Consider the following 15,739-nt stretch of genomic DNA (forward strand, 5'->3'; position numbering starts at 1 on the left):
GTTCTTAACCTGAAATTGTTCTTAACCTGAGGTACCACTTTAGTTAATGGGACCTCCTGCTGCTGCTGTGCTGACGCTTCGCGATTTCTGCTCTCATCCTGAAGCAAAGTTCTTAACCCAAGGTGTTATTTCTGGGTTAGCGGAGTCTGTAACCTGAAGCGTCTATAACCTGAAGCATCTGTAACCCAAGGTACCACTGTATATCCTGCAAGACTGTAGAGGTTTAGGACCAGAGTTTTCCTTCTAGATGGGCTACCTTCCCAGGATGAGGAGTCTCATCTGCCCCACATACTATACATAAAGTAACTGCAACCCTATGCACGTTATATATAGGATTGTAGTTACTTTATGTATAGCAGTTACGAAATTAAAAGTTACCTGCTCCTTGGGAGAAAGACGATGACAAACCTAGACAGCATCTTAAAAAGCAGAGACATCACCTTGCCAACAAAGGTCCATATAGTTAAAGCCATGGTTTTTCCAGTAGTGATGTATGGAAGTGAATGCTGATCGCCAAAGAATTGATGCTTTTGAATTCTGGTGCTGGAGGAGACTCTTGAGAGTCCCATGGACTGCAAAAAGATGAAATCTATCCACTCTTTAAGAAATCAGCCCTGAGTGCTCACCGGAAGGACAGATCCTGAAGCTGAGGCTCCAATACTTTGGCCACCTCATGAGAAGAGAAGACTCCCTGGAAAAGACCCTGATGCTGGGAAAGATGGAGGGCGCAAGGAGAAGGGGACGACAGAGGACGAGATGGTTGGACAGTGTTCTCGAAGCTACCAGCATGAGTTTGACCAAACTGCGGGAGGCAGTAGGAGACAGGAGTGCCTGGTGTGCTCTGGTCCATGGGATCACAAAGAGTCGGACACGACTAAACGACTAAACAACAACAACTGCAATCCTGTGCACGTTACTCAGAGGTCTCAATGAGGATTACTCTCTAGCAATCGGGCTTAAAAGCCTACAGCCAACGAGTTGCGGTTTGCAATTCCACGCGCGTTTACCGGAGAGGAAGCGCCCCTGCAATCAGCGGGGATTCGCTGCCGAGTAAACGCGAGTAGATTCGGAAATTGAACCGCGCACTTTCAGCTGCAAAGCGGATGAAAGCGAGCAGCAGAAGTAAAAGCGATCCCTCCTTTCTTTCTGGCTGGCGGAAGACGTTCCCCTCTGCTTGGCCCAAGCGGAAAGGCGGCGCCTCCTCTCCCGCAGCGCGTCGCTCGATCAGCTGACGGCCCCCATCTCCAAAAGGCCCGAAGCGGGGGCGAAGGATCAGCCATGGCCGGGCAGCCGCAAGCGGAGGGGACACTTCGGAAGGCTCTAGAGCAGTGTTTCCCAACCTTGTGCCTCCAGATGTTTTTGGCCTACAACTCCCATCATCCCTAGCTAGCAAGACCAGTGGTCAGGGATGATGGGAGTTGTAGGCCAAAAACATCTGGAGGCACAAGGTTGGGAAACACTGCTCTAGAGGATCACCTGCACGGCCTGGGCATCCAAACGCTGGCGGTGGAGCACCCCGAGGTGAGAGGAGTGCGCGGATTGCGGGCGCACGTGGAGGAGGAAGAGGCAGGGAAGAGCAGTTGCCACGTGGCTGGCTCAGATTAGCAGCCCCCGCTGCTTATGCTTCCTGGCCAAAGCGGGTGTTTGGAGGAGAGGCGTGGAGAAAATCAGTATAAAGTTTTTCTCCCTGTTTCATAGCGCTAGGACGAGTGGGCACCCAACCAAGCTGAATGTTGGACGATCCAGGGCAGATGAAAGAACAACTTCATGCAACGCATAGTTTTAACTATACAGAACCCACTCCCGCAGGGCCAGCAACCTGGATAGATTTAAGAAATTGGAGAAATTTCACCTATGCCCTGCTTCCAAGATCAGAGGCAGAAATGGTTCTGAATAGCAGCTGTTGGAAACCAAGGGTGGGGAGAGTGCTGTTGTTTCTCACATTTGGTTGGCCACTGAGAGCAGGATTCAGGAGCAGATGGGACTTGGCCAGATCCATTAGGCAATAATAATAATAATAATAATAATAATAATAATAATAATATATTTATACCCCACCCATCTGGCTGAGTTTCCCCAGCCACTCTGGGTGGCTCCCAATCGAGTGTTAAAAACAATACAGCATTAAATATTAAAAATTTCCCTAAAAAGGGCTGCCTTAAGATGTCTTTTAAAGATATGACTACAGTCTGATGCAGATGCCCTGCTCCCAGCATTTTTCTTACAATACTCTCCAATATCAAGTTTACAGCTCTAAGGCAATAAAACCACAGTAGACACATTAGGATACCAAGAGTCTTATAATGACAAACAATAAAAGAAACAGCTCTAAGTCGTCATGGCCTTGGAAAAGAGAATGGCTCTCTGGACACGCTCAGAGGGGCTTAATTTCTAATATGACAGCTGCTATGATTATTATTATTCCTTTAACAAGAACAAGCTAGGAATTCAGTAGGGTAAAAGTGATTTTGTGTTTTGTTGGCAGGGGAGAAATAATGCAATTAATTATGTTACACTTACTGATGTAATCCGACGCATGTTCTACCCCAAAGTAAACTGCACTGAGTTCAATAGGGTTTACTCCCAGGCAAGTGTTTAGAGTTACATCAGCCTTGATATTAGTTAAGATCATAATAGACTGCTGGATCAGGCCTATGGCCTATCTAACCCGGCAATCCTGTTCTCACAAAGACCAACCAGGTTGAAGACAGGAGTGTGATAGTATTTTACTTATGTGAAAATTGCATTATAACACCTTTGCCATCACATGAGAAAAAACCAAGCAACCCCATAGTCTGAGATAGTTAATAAAACAGGGCAATTTCTGTGCATTATCAAACATAGGCCCAAGAAATGAGGAATCCTACTAGCCACTTAAGAACATTAATCACACTGCAACTACAGTGTTACCGAGTTAGTTGCAACTTCTAACATGAAACTGATACAGTGGTACCTCGGGTTACATATGCTTCAGGTTACAGACACTTCAGGTTACAGACTCCGCTAACCCAGAAATAGTACCTCGGGTTAAGAACTTTGCTTCAGGATTAGAACAGAAATCGTGCTCCGGCGGCATGGCGGCAGCAGCAGGAGGCCCCATTAGCTAAAGTGGTGTTTCACGTTAAGAACAGTTTCAGGTTAAGAACGGACCTCCGGAACGAATTAAGTACTTAACCCGAGGTACCACTGTATAAGCAAGGGGAAATTGGGTAAATTACTCTGGAGCGCTTCACACCCCATCATTTTGATAAACCTGGGTGTGACTAGTTGCTGGACAGTGACCCATATGGAACACATCCTGATATAGTCCCTTCTTGCTGAAAATGATCTCGAGCTCAGGCTTGGAAGGCATATTTCTAGATTTACACTAGTCAGTCTTGTTCCTGTATAGGAAGCCTGTGGAAACATTCCGCTTGGGAGTTCTCCTGTATGCACTATGTTGAAATGAGCAAGATTTTTGCAGTCATTGCATTGGGGTTTGCGCATGAGTCATTCTGTGAATTGTGGCTTATGTGTAATTTGAAAAGCTCGGCCAATGGATTGTGCAAGGAATAGCCAAACTTTTTCAATGATCTCTTTTAGGTGTTCACAGTTGAAGAAATGATGCCTTACGTCCAGCATCTGAAAGGAGCACACAGCAAAAACCTTTTCCTTAAAGATAAGAAGAAAAAAGGGTTCTGGCTGGTGACGGTCCTCCACGACAGGCAAATCAATTTAAATGACTTGGCAAAGAAACTAGGCGTCGGGAGCGGGAATCTTCGTTTTGCTGACGAAGCGGCCATGCTTGAGAAGCTGAAAGTTGGCCAGGGGTGTGCAACGCCCCTAGCTCTTTTCTGTGACCAGGGAGATGTGAAGTTTGTGTTGGATTCTGACTTTCTGGAAGGAGGCCACGACATGTTGTATTTTCACCCAATGACAAATGCAGCAACTATGGGACTACATCCAGATGAATTTCTAAGATTCCTGAAGTCCACAGGACATGAGCCCACAATTGTACATTTTGATGAAAGTGACAAGTAGCTTTATACCACCGTTTTATATGTAAAATCATGTCATGAAAATTTAAAGATGCTAGCTATCCGTTAATTTTATTTGTATAGTGTTTTTCAAAATTATAATAGTTTATCTTTAGTTAGGAAGTTACTACCGGTTTCATGATGTATTTGATAACGATAATCCACACCACACTTTTAAAGCGCACTTATACAGTCATGGCTATCCCCCTGCCAAAGAATATTGTGAACTGTAGTGTACCCCTCTCAAAGCTGTAATTGTCAGCACCCTTTGTTGTTGTTGTTGTTTAGTCGTGTCCGACTCTTCGTGACCCCGTGGACCAGAGCACGCCAGGCACTCCTGTCTTCCACTGCCTCCTGCAGTTTGGTCAAACTCATGCTGGTAGCTTCAAGAACACTGTCCAACCATCTCGTCCTCTGTCGTTCCCATTTCCTTGTGCCCTCCATCTTTCCCAACATTAGGGTCTTTTCCAGGGAGTCTTCTCTTCTCATGAGGTGGCCAAAGTATTGGAGCCTCAGCTTCAGGATCTGTCCTTCCAGTGAGCACTCAGGGCTGATTTCCTTCAGAATGGAGAGGTTTGATCTTCTTGCAGTCCATGGGACTCTCAAGAGTCTCCTCCAGCACCATATTTCAAAAGCATCAATTCTTTGGCGATCAGCCTTCTTTATGGTCCAGCTCTCACTTCTAGCACCCTTAACAAGCCTTAAACACAGATCCCAGGATTCTTGGGAGGCAGAGTTTGGGCAGGTAGGCCATGGCTGTTAAAGTGGTAAAGGAGTGCTTCAAGTTTGTGGTGTGGATGTGACCATTGTTATTTCCAGCAACATCAGTCCCTGTGAGTGGCTGTGAGTCAGCGGTAAGGCCACATGTTTGAAATCTAGAATGTCTGATTCAGTACCTAAAATCTCCACCCTTTGTGGCAACCAGTACAATTTATGCAATTCCAAATACAACCACATTTGACTTAATCGTTTGCCGCTCAGGTAGGATGGGTGGTGGCTATAAGCAACAAACATGATTTTATTACCATTTTCCAGATACAGAGTCCTTTAGTTCCAACTCTGTGCTCAGGAAGGACCAAATAAAAGCATCTTTGAAAAAGGCAAATAAAGAGAGAGGGAAAGTTGAGTTATTTGGCTTGGAATTTTAATAACATAATTAAGTCGTGTACAATGGCAAACATTACAAAACTCCTTAATAGGTATAAGAAAGGAAAACTACAGCTTTAAATAACAGCTTCTGTAAAACAGTGTTTAAACAGTTTGTGTCGCACCCAGGTGCTCCCTCCTTTTAAGGCAGTTCCATTCTTAACAATGCTTGAGCTACACACACACACTCACACATACACACAACAGTTCACACCATTGCTGGAGCTGCTCAGTCTCTCAGAACACAAAACATTTTAAGAAACAATGCATTCTGGAAAAGGCGATTGTAGCCTTGGCAACTGCAGCAGCAGAGCGGAAATTAAAACATTTCATTGTATTACAACACGTTTCCAGCTTCCACTTTCCAGCTGCTGGATATTGTCTTGTGCAGTGAAAAAGCCCTTGCATTTCGTTTTAAAGGTGCTGGAATTTAAACAGATGGTGAAGTGACACATTAATTTCTGACACTGTCACAGACTTTATAAAGTTTTTAAAAAAGTTGATTATTTTTAGAAACGGGGTAGACGGCAATGAAAATTGAGATTAAGTGGGAGGACCATTTCAATTTTCTTTCCGATTCATAAGTGATGGAATCTAGAGAGATCAGGGAGCCAGGTTATACTCCTCAATGTGCTCTGGGAAGGGAAGCTAAAAATATACAGGGCTTTGGTTCTCCTGCATAAAATCCAGGCACTGTTTTCTGTTAAGCTATTAGCAGAAAACCATCTGGCTTTATACAAAACAAATTACTAGGCTTGTTGAGAAAGAGCTAGAGAAGCAAAATGCTTGCAGCTCGTGAGCCTCTTCCTCTGCAAAATATCAATGAATTAAGTTTTGTTAAGGGAAGATTGTATTTCAGTCTTAAAACTTTGAATTATGCTATTAAAAACAAAAACAACCACCAACAAAACCTTACACATAGTGCTAACTCCAGCCTATTGCCAAAACAGGTAAATCATAAAAGGCATGATCTTGCGTTCACTTTGCCTGTGCAAGTGTTGTGAAAATAAAGCAACGCTCTTGCGCAACTCCCTTTGACTTCAAGGGAGGCCTGCATGCACAAGAGAAGTTCCAGGTAGATGAGAGTCAGTCTCTAGCTGATATAATTGCCTGTAGAAAGGTAGAGTGCATGTGAAACAAATCATTAAGCCAAAGCACACAGGAATATGAAACAAGTGCAAAGCTCAAAAAGGTGCAAATCTTAAGAAAATAGGTATGGTCAATCAGCGGGTTGGTAAATGCATGAAAAACACACGATTGTTCCCGAAAGCTTGAGAGTCTAAACAAAGCAACAGAAGCTTAGGATCAGTTCATTTAAAAAAAAAAAACAAGCTGATCTACAAAGCTAGCTAATCACCATCTCCATGTACACCCACATTTAGAAACATCAATGCTCCCAGATATTAAAATCATCCTTTTAAAAGATCCCGTATCTTCAGAGGGGAAGAGACTGGTGACACAAGACAGGGTGGTACAACCCTCTACTGAACAAAAATACTGATGTGTTTTATGTGATTTTCATATGCCTAGTATCCAACCTCTTCTGTTTTCCTCTTCAAGGGGAGTTTACCGTTCGTTCATTTTATTCTATTTTTATTCTGACAAAATCATAGTCAAGGATGCATGGTAATATTTGAAAGGCCATGGACTCAGAAATTACCAATTATGGCCACAATCCTACCATCCCATGCAGAGGGTATGAAGTACATACAACTTTTAAGCTGAAGAGACTCTCCACACAAACACACTAGCTGTATGCTGCCTGTAATTTATCATTATTTATTACAAGTATTTATAATACGCTCCCCCTCCAGGGTTGAAAGATGCACAGCCTGAACCAAAATTAAACCGCAAGATTAAAACCGCACAGAACAAAATGAAAAGCCTGGACATCAGATGCCCTGCTTGGGTGTGTGTGTGTGTGTGTGTGTGTGTGTGTGTGTGTGTGTCTTCATCCAGTTACATGCTTATTGTTCAGGAACATGCCTGAATTGGGGGGGGATTCTGAATGTTTGCTGCTCTCAGGACAGGACTGGAATGGTGAGCTACTCTGCCTATCTGGCCCTGCTGTGTTTCATTTGCACCTTGCTGTTTCATTTGCCAGTGGGGGAGACAGAACCTATTCTTACATTACAAATAGCATTAGTAATCATTTGCAAGAAGCCTGATGGCTGTAATAAACGTTTGCAAGGCTGTACAAAATGCTTTCTTTTTTAAAAAAATGTTTGATATTAACATAGGGGGCTCCAGTCCCAGCCCAACAGGAGTTTTTACTAGGTCGGTCTTCACAAACATAGCACCCTCCAGATGTTTTGGATTACAACGCTCCATAGAATCATAGAATTGTAGAGCTGGGAGGGACCACGAGGGTCATCTAGTCCAACCCCCGGCAAAGCAGGAAACTTTTGCCCAACATGAGGTTCGAACCCACAACCCTGAGATGAAGCAGACCCAGCCAGCAGCCATGTTGGCTGGGACTGATAGGAGTTGTAGACCAAAACATCTGGTGGGACCCAGATTAGCAAGGGCTGGGCTTTTAGATATAGTACAACTCCTTGCAAATAGTTTGGCTGAAATAAAAATGAAGCGTGGTGAGGTTTAAGGATGCCCATGTGCATAAATATTAGCAAGGTTGAATGAACCCAATGAGGTTAAATGGTTAAAATGCGATATATTGTCATGGAAATATTAATACATTTAGTGACTCGTAAGAAAATAAACCTTTGAAATTTAATATAAACCAGGATAATTTCATGTACATTTCCCAGGATTAACCAAATCTATTTTCCTGTGCTCTTTGCAAGAGTTTTAAGACAAATGCATACAACAAATATTTTTAAAGTACCAACAGCATTAATAAATCTTAATTCATATACAATTATAAGGAACAAAAAGGTGGAAATATTAGTAAGAGCCTTAATAAAAGGAATGGCTTCAAAATGCTTATCAGAACCTTGTTTACCATCTTCTTCCCCCATAAAGCTTCCTCCTAAACCATAATAAGCTAACAAAATCACAAATTAAAAAACACAAGTAAAAATACAAAATATTTAACTTAAAGACAGTTTTGTTCCAAAATTTGTATTTGTTGAAAACAGAGATTGTTTTATTGGACATAGAAAGTTCCAGGAATATTAATTCCATCGTTTCCCTGCCCCCACCCCACCCCAATTGTATTGTTTTGCAAAATAACTTGTTGCCTTGAAAACTCATGGAAGAAAAAAAATTCATGTCGAGTGTGGATTAAAGTGTTTAGCTAAGTTTTCAGGTACCTAAACAATTTCTTCTTGCCATTTGCACCAAAATAACCAGCATTTTACAAAGAGCAACATCATGCAAATTATGCAAACCAATAAAATAAGCTTGAGGGGTTCATTTTTGTACCTGTATTTACAACAAATTCCACAATATACTACAGCCTTCTCCCCCTTCAGATTTACAGAACTAAATATTGCTAATTATTAGCAGAAACAGTAAGCAGTTGATGACTGGGGTTCATAAAGGAATGAAGAAAAAAAAGCAATTGAGTTCCTGGAGCAAATCTTGAGGCCATACAACCCTTGGTCATTAGAGAGGTTAAAGCTGTCCTTTATTCAGTAGATCTTAACAGTGCAATGTGCAATAAATTCCTTCTTTAAAAAAATTCAGCAGGAGACACCAGCACAGCTCCTTGATTCAAGGAAAGAAGATGCATATTTCTTGATTGTTCTATTCATGTCGGCCTGTAAAACCTTCAACTATTTTTAAAAACACAACATGATTCCTATAGCCGGATGCCTTGTTACTTCAGTAATAAAGGCTTCACACTGAGATACTGAAGGACACTTTTCTCTCTGTGTTCAAGTGAAAAGTAGAAAGAGAAGTAAACGTAAGAAAAGCTTAAAAAGATATAGAAGAGATATAAAAAAGTAAAGTGACTACAAGAACTAGGAGGACACAATAGAAATGGTTTAAGCAATGATTAAGAAGAAGGGAGACAGAATGCCAAGAGTAAAATATTATATAATGGCATCTGGGCACCACTGTTATAATTGAATCCTATACATGATTACCCAGAAACAAGTCCCATTATTTTCAATAGGACTTACATGTAAATGTGTATAGGATTGCAGCCTTTCAATTCCTGTAGCTATGCTTTTACATGCATACTATACAGGGCTGTGCATATGCTGGAAGTCTCTGTGATTGACAGAGAAGAAAGCACAAGTGGTGCTACTTAGGGTAGAACTCAAGTTTGATAATAATTCATGGTTGTTTTTTAAAGATAGGGTTTCAAGTCCTTAGGACTGCAAAGATATGATTGAAAACAAGTTTTTTAGGAGCTGGAGGGGTGGGGGTCTGAACAGCATTCCCAATGTACACAAAAGGCCATGAATACTTCTGTGCCCTCAACATAACTGAAATAAATCAAGCAAAATAGTAAAAATGACAGTTAAATAAAATAAGAAGCACTGCGCTTAATTTATTTAATTCGTAGAATCCAGAACCACAAAACTTAAACTGTTTCTGGGTGTAATTTTTTTTAAAAAAAATCTGTTTCTATAGAGTCTGCATGGCTCTGATCATATATCATGTTCTAAAATGGGTATTATTGTAGCCTCAAAATGGATATGCTTGAGAAAATGACCAGTATAAAAATGAGCAGTATAATACAGCTGGCTCTTCAGAGGCAGTTAACATAAAGGTTACACTGGCACAGGATTGCACAGGAGTCCCCAAATGAACAACGCATTGTCATTTTTTGGATAGTGACTTGCTACTATACACTGTGATTTATTATTGGAGACATATATGAGAAAAGCAAGGTGGATTTAGAAGACTGGACACTCCATGCCTGGGTAGATAAATAAGTGTCACATGCTGGCTTAGCTTGAATACAGTAAGCAAGATAGTGAGCCATTTAATGCAAGCGGTACTGACAACTGTTAATGCAAATTGCGCTTGTTTTTATTTATAAATGTTAGTTTTTTACTCCTCTGTAAATGAAAGCAATCTCATTTACATGTTGGGCAGAAAACTCACCACTTGGCCCACATCTCATGTAGTGGGGGTAATAGAATTAGGAGCTTTGTTGCTCCCTAGACCTGCTTTTTGAATTTCTGTTTTCTGGGTTAGCTTCCACATCTGCAGAAGAAAAGCATTTTGTGTTACTTGTTCAGCAAGGGAGGAAATTACCTGATGTTGCAACATATACTGTTAGGTACTACTGACCAAAAGTTCACAAAAATGGAGAGGAACAAAAAGGGAAGGTAGGAACACAACTGGAGGCGCTACAACTTTATTCTGTCAATAGACTACAATAACAAGAACATTTAAGAAACTGTGCAGCAAAACATGTGCATTTGATTTATGCATCCTACCAATAAAGTCTGTAAAGCAGCAAATTATCCTTGCATGCAATAAAATGGAACATGCAAAATCAAATTATCTGAAATTAGCTCTTTGCTTAGAAAAGTAAGTCTTCAAGCAAGCCTTTCCTTGCAAGCAAAACAACTGTCCCAATTCACAAAACAATCAAGTGCCTCATGCTTTTCTTGGGATGCTGGACTTGTATTTAATTCTTTTACTTAGGGTCAATTTATGCAATTTTTTAAAAAAATGCACTGAAAGGCCCGTGTACAGAATCAACTATATACCGTATTTTTTGCTCTATAAGACTCACTTTTTCCCTCCTAAAAAGTAAGGGAAAATGTGTGTGCGTCTTATGGAGCAAATGCAGGCTGCGCAGCTATCCCAGAAGCCAGAACAGCAAGAGGGATTGCTGCTTTCACTGCGCAGCGATCCCTCTTGCTGTTCTGGCTTCTGAGATTCAGAATTATTTTTTTTCTTGTTTTCCTCCTCCAAAAACTAGGTGCGTCTTATGGTCTGGTGCGTCTTATAGAGTGAAAAATACAGTAATTCCTTTGTCACTCATTCAATTCCAAACACACCTACTAGGAAGTAAGTCCCATCAAACAAAGTGGGTCCACTTATAAAAGGAGAATGATGTCACAGTTAAGTTAGGTGACAGAAGCTCAATGCTAGTAACTGCTCCCTGGCATGTAAGATCAGACCTGCCCATCAGTAACACTATGGACAGAACAGAACAGTGTCATGTTGTCTGTGTGGGTTTAGACATCAGATTGTGTTGCCAATATAGCCTGTCCTCACAATGATGCTCAGAGCTGGGACGAGTGATTTTGACACACCTGCCTGGTGGAGTGCTACCAAGGGAACCTCGCCAAGACAGAGGTTCTGCCTAATACTAAAGGGTTGGTAATGACCTACTGCTACACCAAAAAATCAGAAAAGTTGCCCTCTGCGCTACAAGCATCTGCTTGGAAGCAGTGAAAGCACCCATAGAGGCATATAAACAAAACCACATCAAATGCAAAATTGAAGACAGAAAGAACAGCACTGAAGAAAAGAGCTGAATATAGAATTAAAGAAAAAAACAGAAGGCAGGTTTAGTTCATACTTTCCTCAGGGGGGAAAAGCAAAACAAATTCTTACAGATACCAGTGCTGGAGTAGTCAGGAAGGTACTGAGCGGAGAGGGGCCAAGCCCCTTGAATTCTACACCGTCAGGGCAATGGGCTGGTTTCTGACCAAAACATTTATCGGCTAGCCCTAACTGGTAGTGAATTCGCACTTACTGGCACAGACCCTATATGTGGGACTGCACAGAGACCACAAAAGAAGAAGCAATAAGTTATCAGCCAGCATTTACAGGACATTTTGTCAGTTGTGACAAGATTTTTTAGAAAAGTTTTATATCTGTGAAGGACCTTTTTTCCTGACTTTTCCTCAAACACCACTGAATTCTTCATGTATCACAAATGTAAATAATTAAGACAAAATGGAATTAAATTAGCTTGCATAAAATACTTCAGTTTAAAGGTGTAATTTAGTTATTTGTTCCTCTTGTCTTTTTAAGATGGGGACAAAAAAAAGCAAGTCCTTTGGTCCCTGGAGGTGGCCAGATAGCTGAGACACACTTTTTCCCTCCTAAAAAGTAAGGGGAAATGTATGTGCGTCTTATGGAGTGAATGCAGGCTGCGCAGCTATCGCTGAAACCAGAAGAGCAAGAGGGATCGATGCGCACCGATCCCTCTTGCTCTCCTGGCTTCAGAGATAGCCCGACAAAGCCTCCTGAGCGAAGAGGGAGTAGCGCTCCGTCTTCGCTCAAGAGGTTTGCATTGCTTTCTTGTTTCTTGTTTTCCTCCTTAAAAACTAGGTGCGTCTTATGGTTGGGTGTGTCTTATAGAGCGAAAAACACGGTTAGTGAGTTTTTCCTGTAGCATTCTGATTATGCTGCTCCTGAGAGTAATCTTCAGTCTCCAAATAGGCTGCCAATCAAAATTAGGAAAGGCATTTTTCATTTTCCCAGAAATTTATTTTTCCTAATGCAATTTTTAAACACCTCACTTATTATAAGAAGAGTTTGGATTTGATATCCCGCCTTTCACTCCCCTTCAGGAGTCTCAAAGCGGCTAACATTCTCCTTTCCCTTCCTCCCTCACAACAAACACTCTGTGAGGTGAGTGGGGCTGAGAGACTTCAAAGAAGTGTGACTGGCCCAAGGTCACCCAGCAGCTAATAACTTCTACTTTCCTAAAAAGAAACAGATGCATATTGAGGATCCAAAGAACTATAAAACTAAGTTTTGTGCATGCAAAGGGGCTTCGTGCTTATTTTCATGAACAACGGTCCACCACATCCCGTGGCAAATCACTACTGAAGGTGAGGGAACTCTTAGAGATGGATAGTGTGATGTGGCACAGGGGGTGTTCCTGCTGTTCAAAGAAGAAGAAATTCCAAATAGTTGTGCCCAAGCTTAAAGCATGCTGAAAGTAGCCCATGCTTTTACCTGAAGTACCTGTGGATTCTTATTCACTGAACGATTTTGGAATTTAACCCACAATAACTCTTTGCTTTCAAACAAGCTCATGTTGCATTAGGGTTTATTGCAACTATGAAAATTGGTTTAGATGCACCATGTTCTGGTCACAAGACTCTCAAGTAGTTCTGCAGTCCAAAATGTCTTTAAGCTTGTATTTCTTGAACAGTTAATCAATATAGGAAGCTGTCTTGCACAAAGCCAGTCCAATGATCCACCTAGCTCATTGCTGCCTGTACTGATACAGCAGTTCTCCAGGATTTCACATGGGAGTTGTTCCCCACCCTACCTGGAGAACCCAGAATCTCCCTGACCCACAGGCTGTATTGCTTACTATTTTAGAAAATGAAGCATCTTGGGGAAGGGCAAAAAAGGAAAAATAAAATAAAATCAGGGTTCTTTAAACTCAACTTTTTCTATGGCATGGAATTCTACTTTCTCAAAGAAAGCTGTCAACCCAAGACCTTGGACATGTCTAAAGCAGCATGTTGGACCATCAGGCCAATTAAAAAAAAACATTTTGTGCATCATTTTCTAATTCACTATCACATCCCTGAACAGAAAATAAGAATACCGTAATACCAGTTTATTTTTTATTTTAATACACTGTAAAAATCCATTAAAAGCTATATAATAAAGATTCAGATAAAGCTCTATCGACGAGACAACACCATGACCATGTAAATACATCAAGCATGGGACGGGAAAAGCACATAAAAGGGAAAGATGAAGAGGGTCAACTTTTCCAACGAAACTACATTTAGTTATGTATCATTAAACAGAAAAGGCCCACTGTTTAGGATTCCAAACCTTTGATGTTTTATCAGCATGAATGGTAGTACACATTCAGTGTGCAAACTATAGTCACTATTTTGAGAATGGCTCATTTATTAAGTAGAATTTGTATACGTCCAAAGTAAAAAGCTAGAGGTGCAGAGGGGCCTCCTGCAGTTTTTCACCAGCAAAACAGGGAAAGGACACTGATACAAAAAGGCCCCAATCCAGCTAAAGCTTGTCAAAGCTAAGATTTAATTCCAAACACACCTACTAGGAAGTAAGTCAAAAGTGAGGCTTATTTCCAAGTAAACATGCATGTAACTGATCTGTAAGCCACTAGGCAATGAGACTTGAGTCAGTTACAGCCGAGTTGGTTCCATTAATTTTATATCAGTCACAACCAGCTTTAGTTGAATTGAGTCCAAAATGTATAATCTACATGATAATGTGGACTCTGAAAGGAAGAAAAACTGAATGTACTGTTGCTGAAAGTTACCTGTTTTTTTGTGCTGTTTCTGGCACAGCACCATGCAACTGGTTAGCATGCATCCAGTAATGTATAGAAAATAAAATATTTATAACAAATAGAAAATAAAATACAGTTAGCTTTTATTATTAAGGCTTTTAAAAGGCATGCAGAAATTATACAGTGCAGTTAATGTTTCATGCAAGCTTTGGCATGGTTACAATTGTACATTCATTCACATGCTAAGGGGGTAAGGTGAATTCTCCATCTCCATTTCGAGAAAAATATGTACACCTAGTTACTATCATGGCTAGTAAATTTAAATATAGTCTAAATCTATTAACATTAACAAGAACATCCACAATGTGTAGCAGAGATTTACTTAATATTATATATGTTTATCATACACAACCATACTCATACCAAACAGTCTGAGTATCTTCAGAAACGGGTGACGGTATTTTACTATCACTAGCATTTGAATGGGTAAGTGGTGTAGATTCACCACTATTCTGATTCATCTCTACATTTCTGCCATCAGATGATTTCTGATTCTCAGAAGGTAGTTTGTGATCATTCTGTGGAGATTTCACAGATGAATCAAATGTCTTATCAGTTGTCTTTGATACAGGCATTTGGGGCAGTCCACTAACATTGCTGACTAATTCGGTGTTGAGGGCCAAAAATGGCCTGGACAAACGAACTGCAGACAACTTACCTATAATGCTTGTTGATGTGCCCATTTTCTCATTGTACACATTACTACAAGAAAATGTTTTAGTAATAAAATTTGTCTTGCCTGTTCTTGAACTCCTAGCCTTTTCTGATTTACATGTAGAATTATCTAGCGTAGCTATCCTACCCAAGTCATTTTCTGACGAGGTAATTGAAGGAAAAGGGGGATAATGAAAAACAGAGGAGTGTTGTTGGGGATTGTACTCACTAGAAGCTGATGGGACGCTTCTGTCACCTGTAGGTGGAGTTGGATCAATTGATACTGGCTGCCTAGTGTCCTTAGACAAAAAATCATGGATGCTTGTCCTCCGAGTCGTTCCTTCTGCAGTCGAAATCACACTGCTTGCACGAGGTAAAGTAGCATAAGGATTACAATCTTTTGATTGTCGTTGTGATTGTACACTTTCTTTAACAGACCTGGCCCTTCCTTTAGTGCCTGCTGTAAGCGTTTTTGAAGAGTTTGCAAAGTTGGCATCTTCCATTCTACGCGAGCTGGGCCTTGTAAGGTGTCCTTGTTTAGCTGACTTTCCATCGGAGAACTCCATTGTGTTTTTCACACTCTGTGATCTGGCAATACCACCGCTGCCTGATGACTGTTTTCTTAATTTATCTCTACTGACCAATTCAGCATTTTCAGAAAAAAATTTCATCACTTCATCCAAAAGATTATCTTGGCTTGAGGACTTGAGCTGCAAAAGATAGATATCCAAATAAGTTAATT

General features: G+C 40.9%; 2 protein-coding genes across 6 annotated transcripts in view; one reads left to right on the forward strand and one right to left on the reverse strand.

Annotated features, from left to right (window-relative positions):
* Positions 1-4,086, forward strand: part of LOC310841192 (prolyl-tRNA synthetase associated domain-containing protein 1-like) — a gene marked incomplete at its 5' end in the record, with an annotated part of 10,165 nt that extends 6,079 nt beyond the window's left edge. Inside the window, 2 exons of the mRNA XM_083731776.1 lie at positions 1,449-1,521; positions 3,583-4,086. Coding sequence (XP_083587902.1) covers positions 1,449-1,521; positions 3,583-4,020 — 511 coding nt within the window. The 3' untranslated portion in view covers positions 4,021-4,086. The remainder of the gene's footprint in view (positions 1-1,448; positions 1,522-3,582) is intronic.
* A 1,057-nt stretch (positions 4,087-5,143) lies between these two features.
* Positions 5,144-15,739, reverse strand: part of CCDC88A (coiled-coil domain containing 88A) — a 76,415-nt gene continuing 65,819 nt past the window's right edge. For 2 of the 5 annotated variants that reach the window (XM_083732958.1, XM_083732957.1), the window contains 3 exons: positions 15,227-15,707; positions 10,185-10,286; positions 5,144-8,995 (listed from right to left, as the gene is read on the reverse strand). In XM_083732958.1, coding sequence (XP_083589084.1) covers positions 10,222-10,286; positions 15,227-15,707 — 546 coding nt within the window. In that variant the 3' untranslated portion in view covers positions 5,144-8,995; positions 10,185-10,221. Of the gene's footprint in view, positions 8,996-10,184; positions 10,287-13,619; positions 14,352-14,409; positions 15,708-15,739 lie in introns of those variants that run through there. The other 3 variants (XM_083732955.1, XM_083732954.1, XM_083732956.1) reach the window with 2 other exon arrangements.

This window comes from Podarcis gaigeae (assembly GCF_964106915.1).
Source record: "Podarcis gaigeae genome assembly, chromosome: 3".
NCBI lineage: Eukaryota > Metazoa > Chordata > Lepidosauria > Squamata > Lacertidae > Podarcis > Podarcis gaigeae.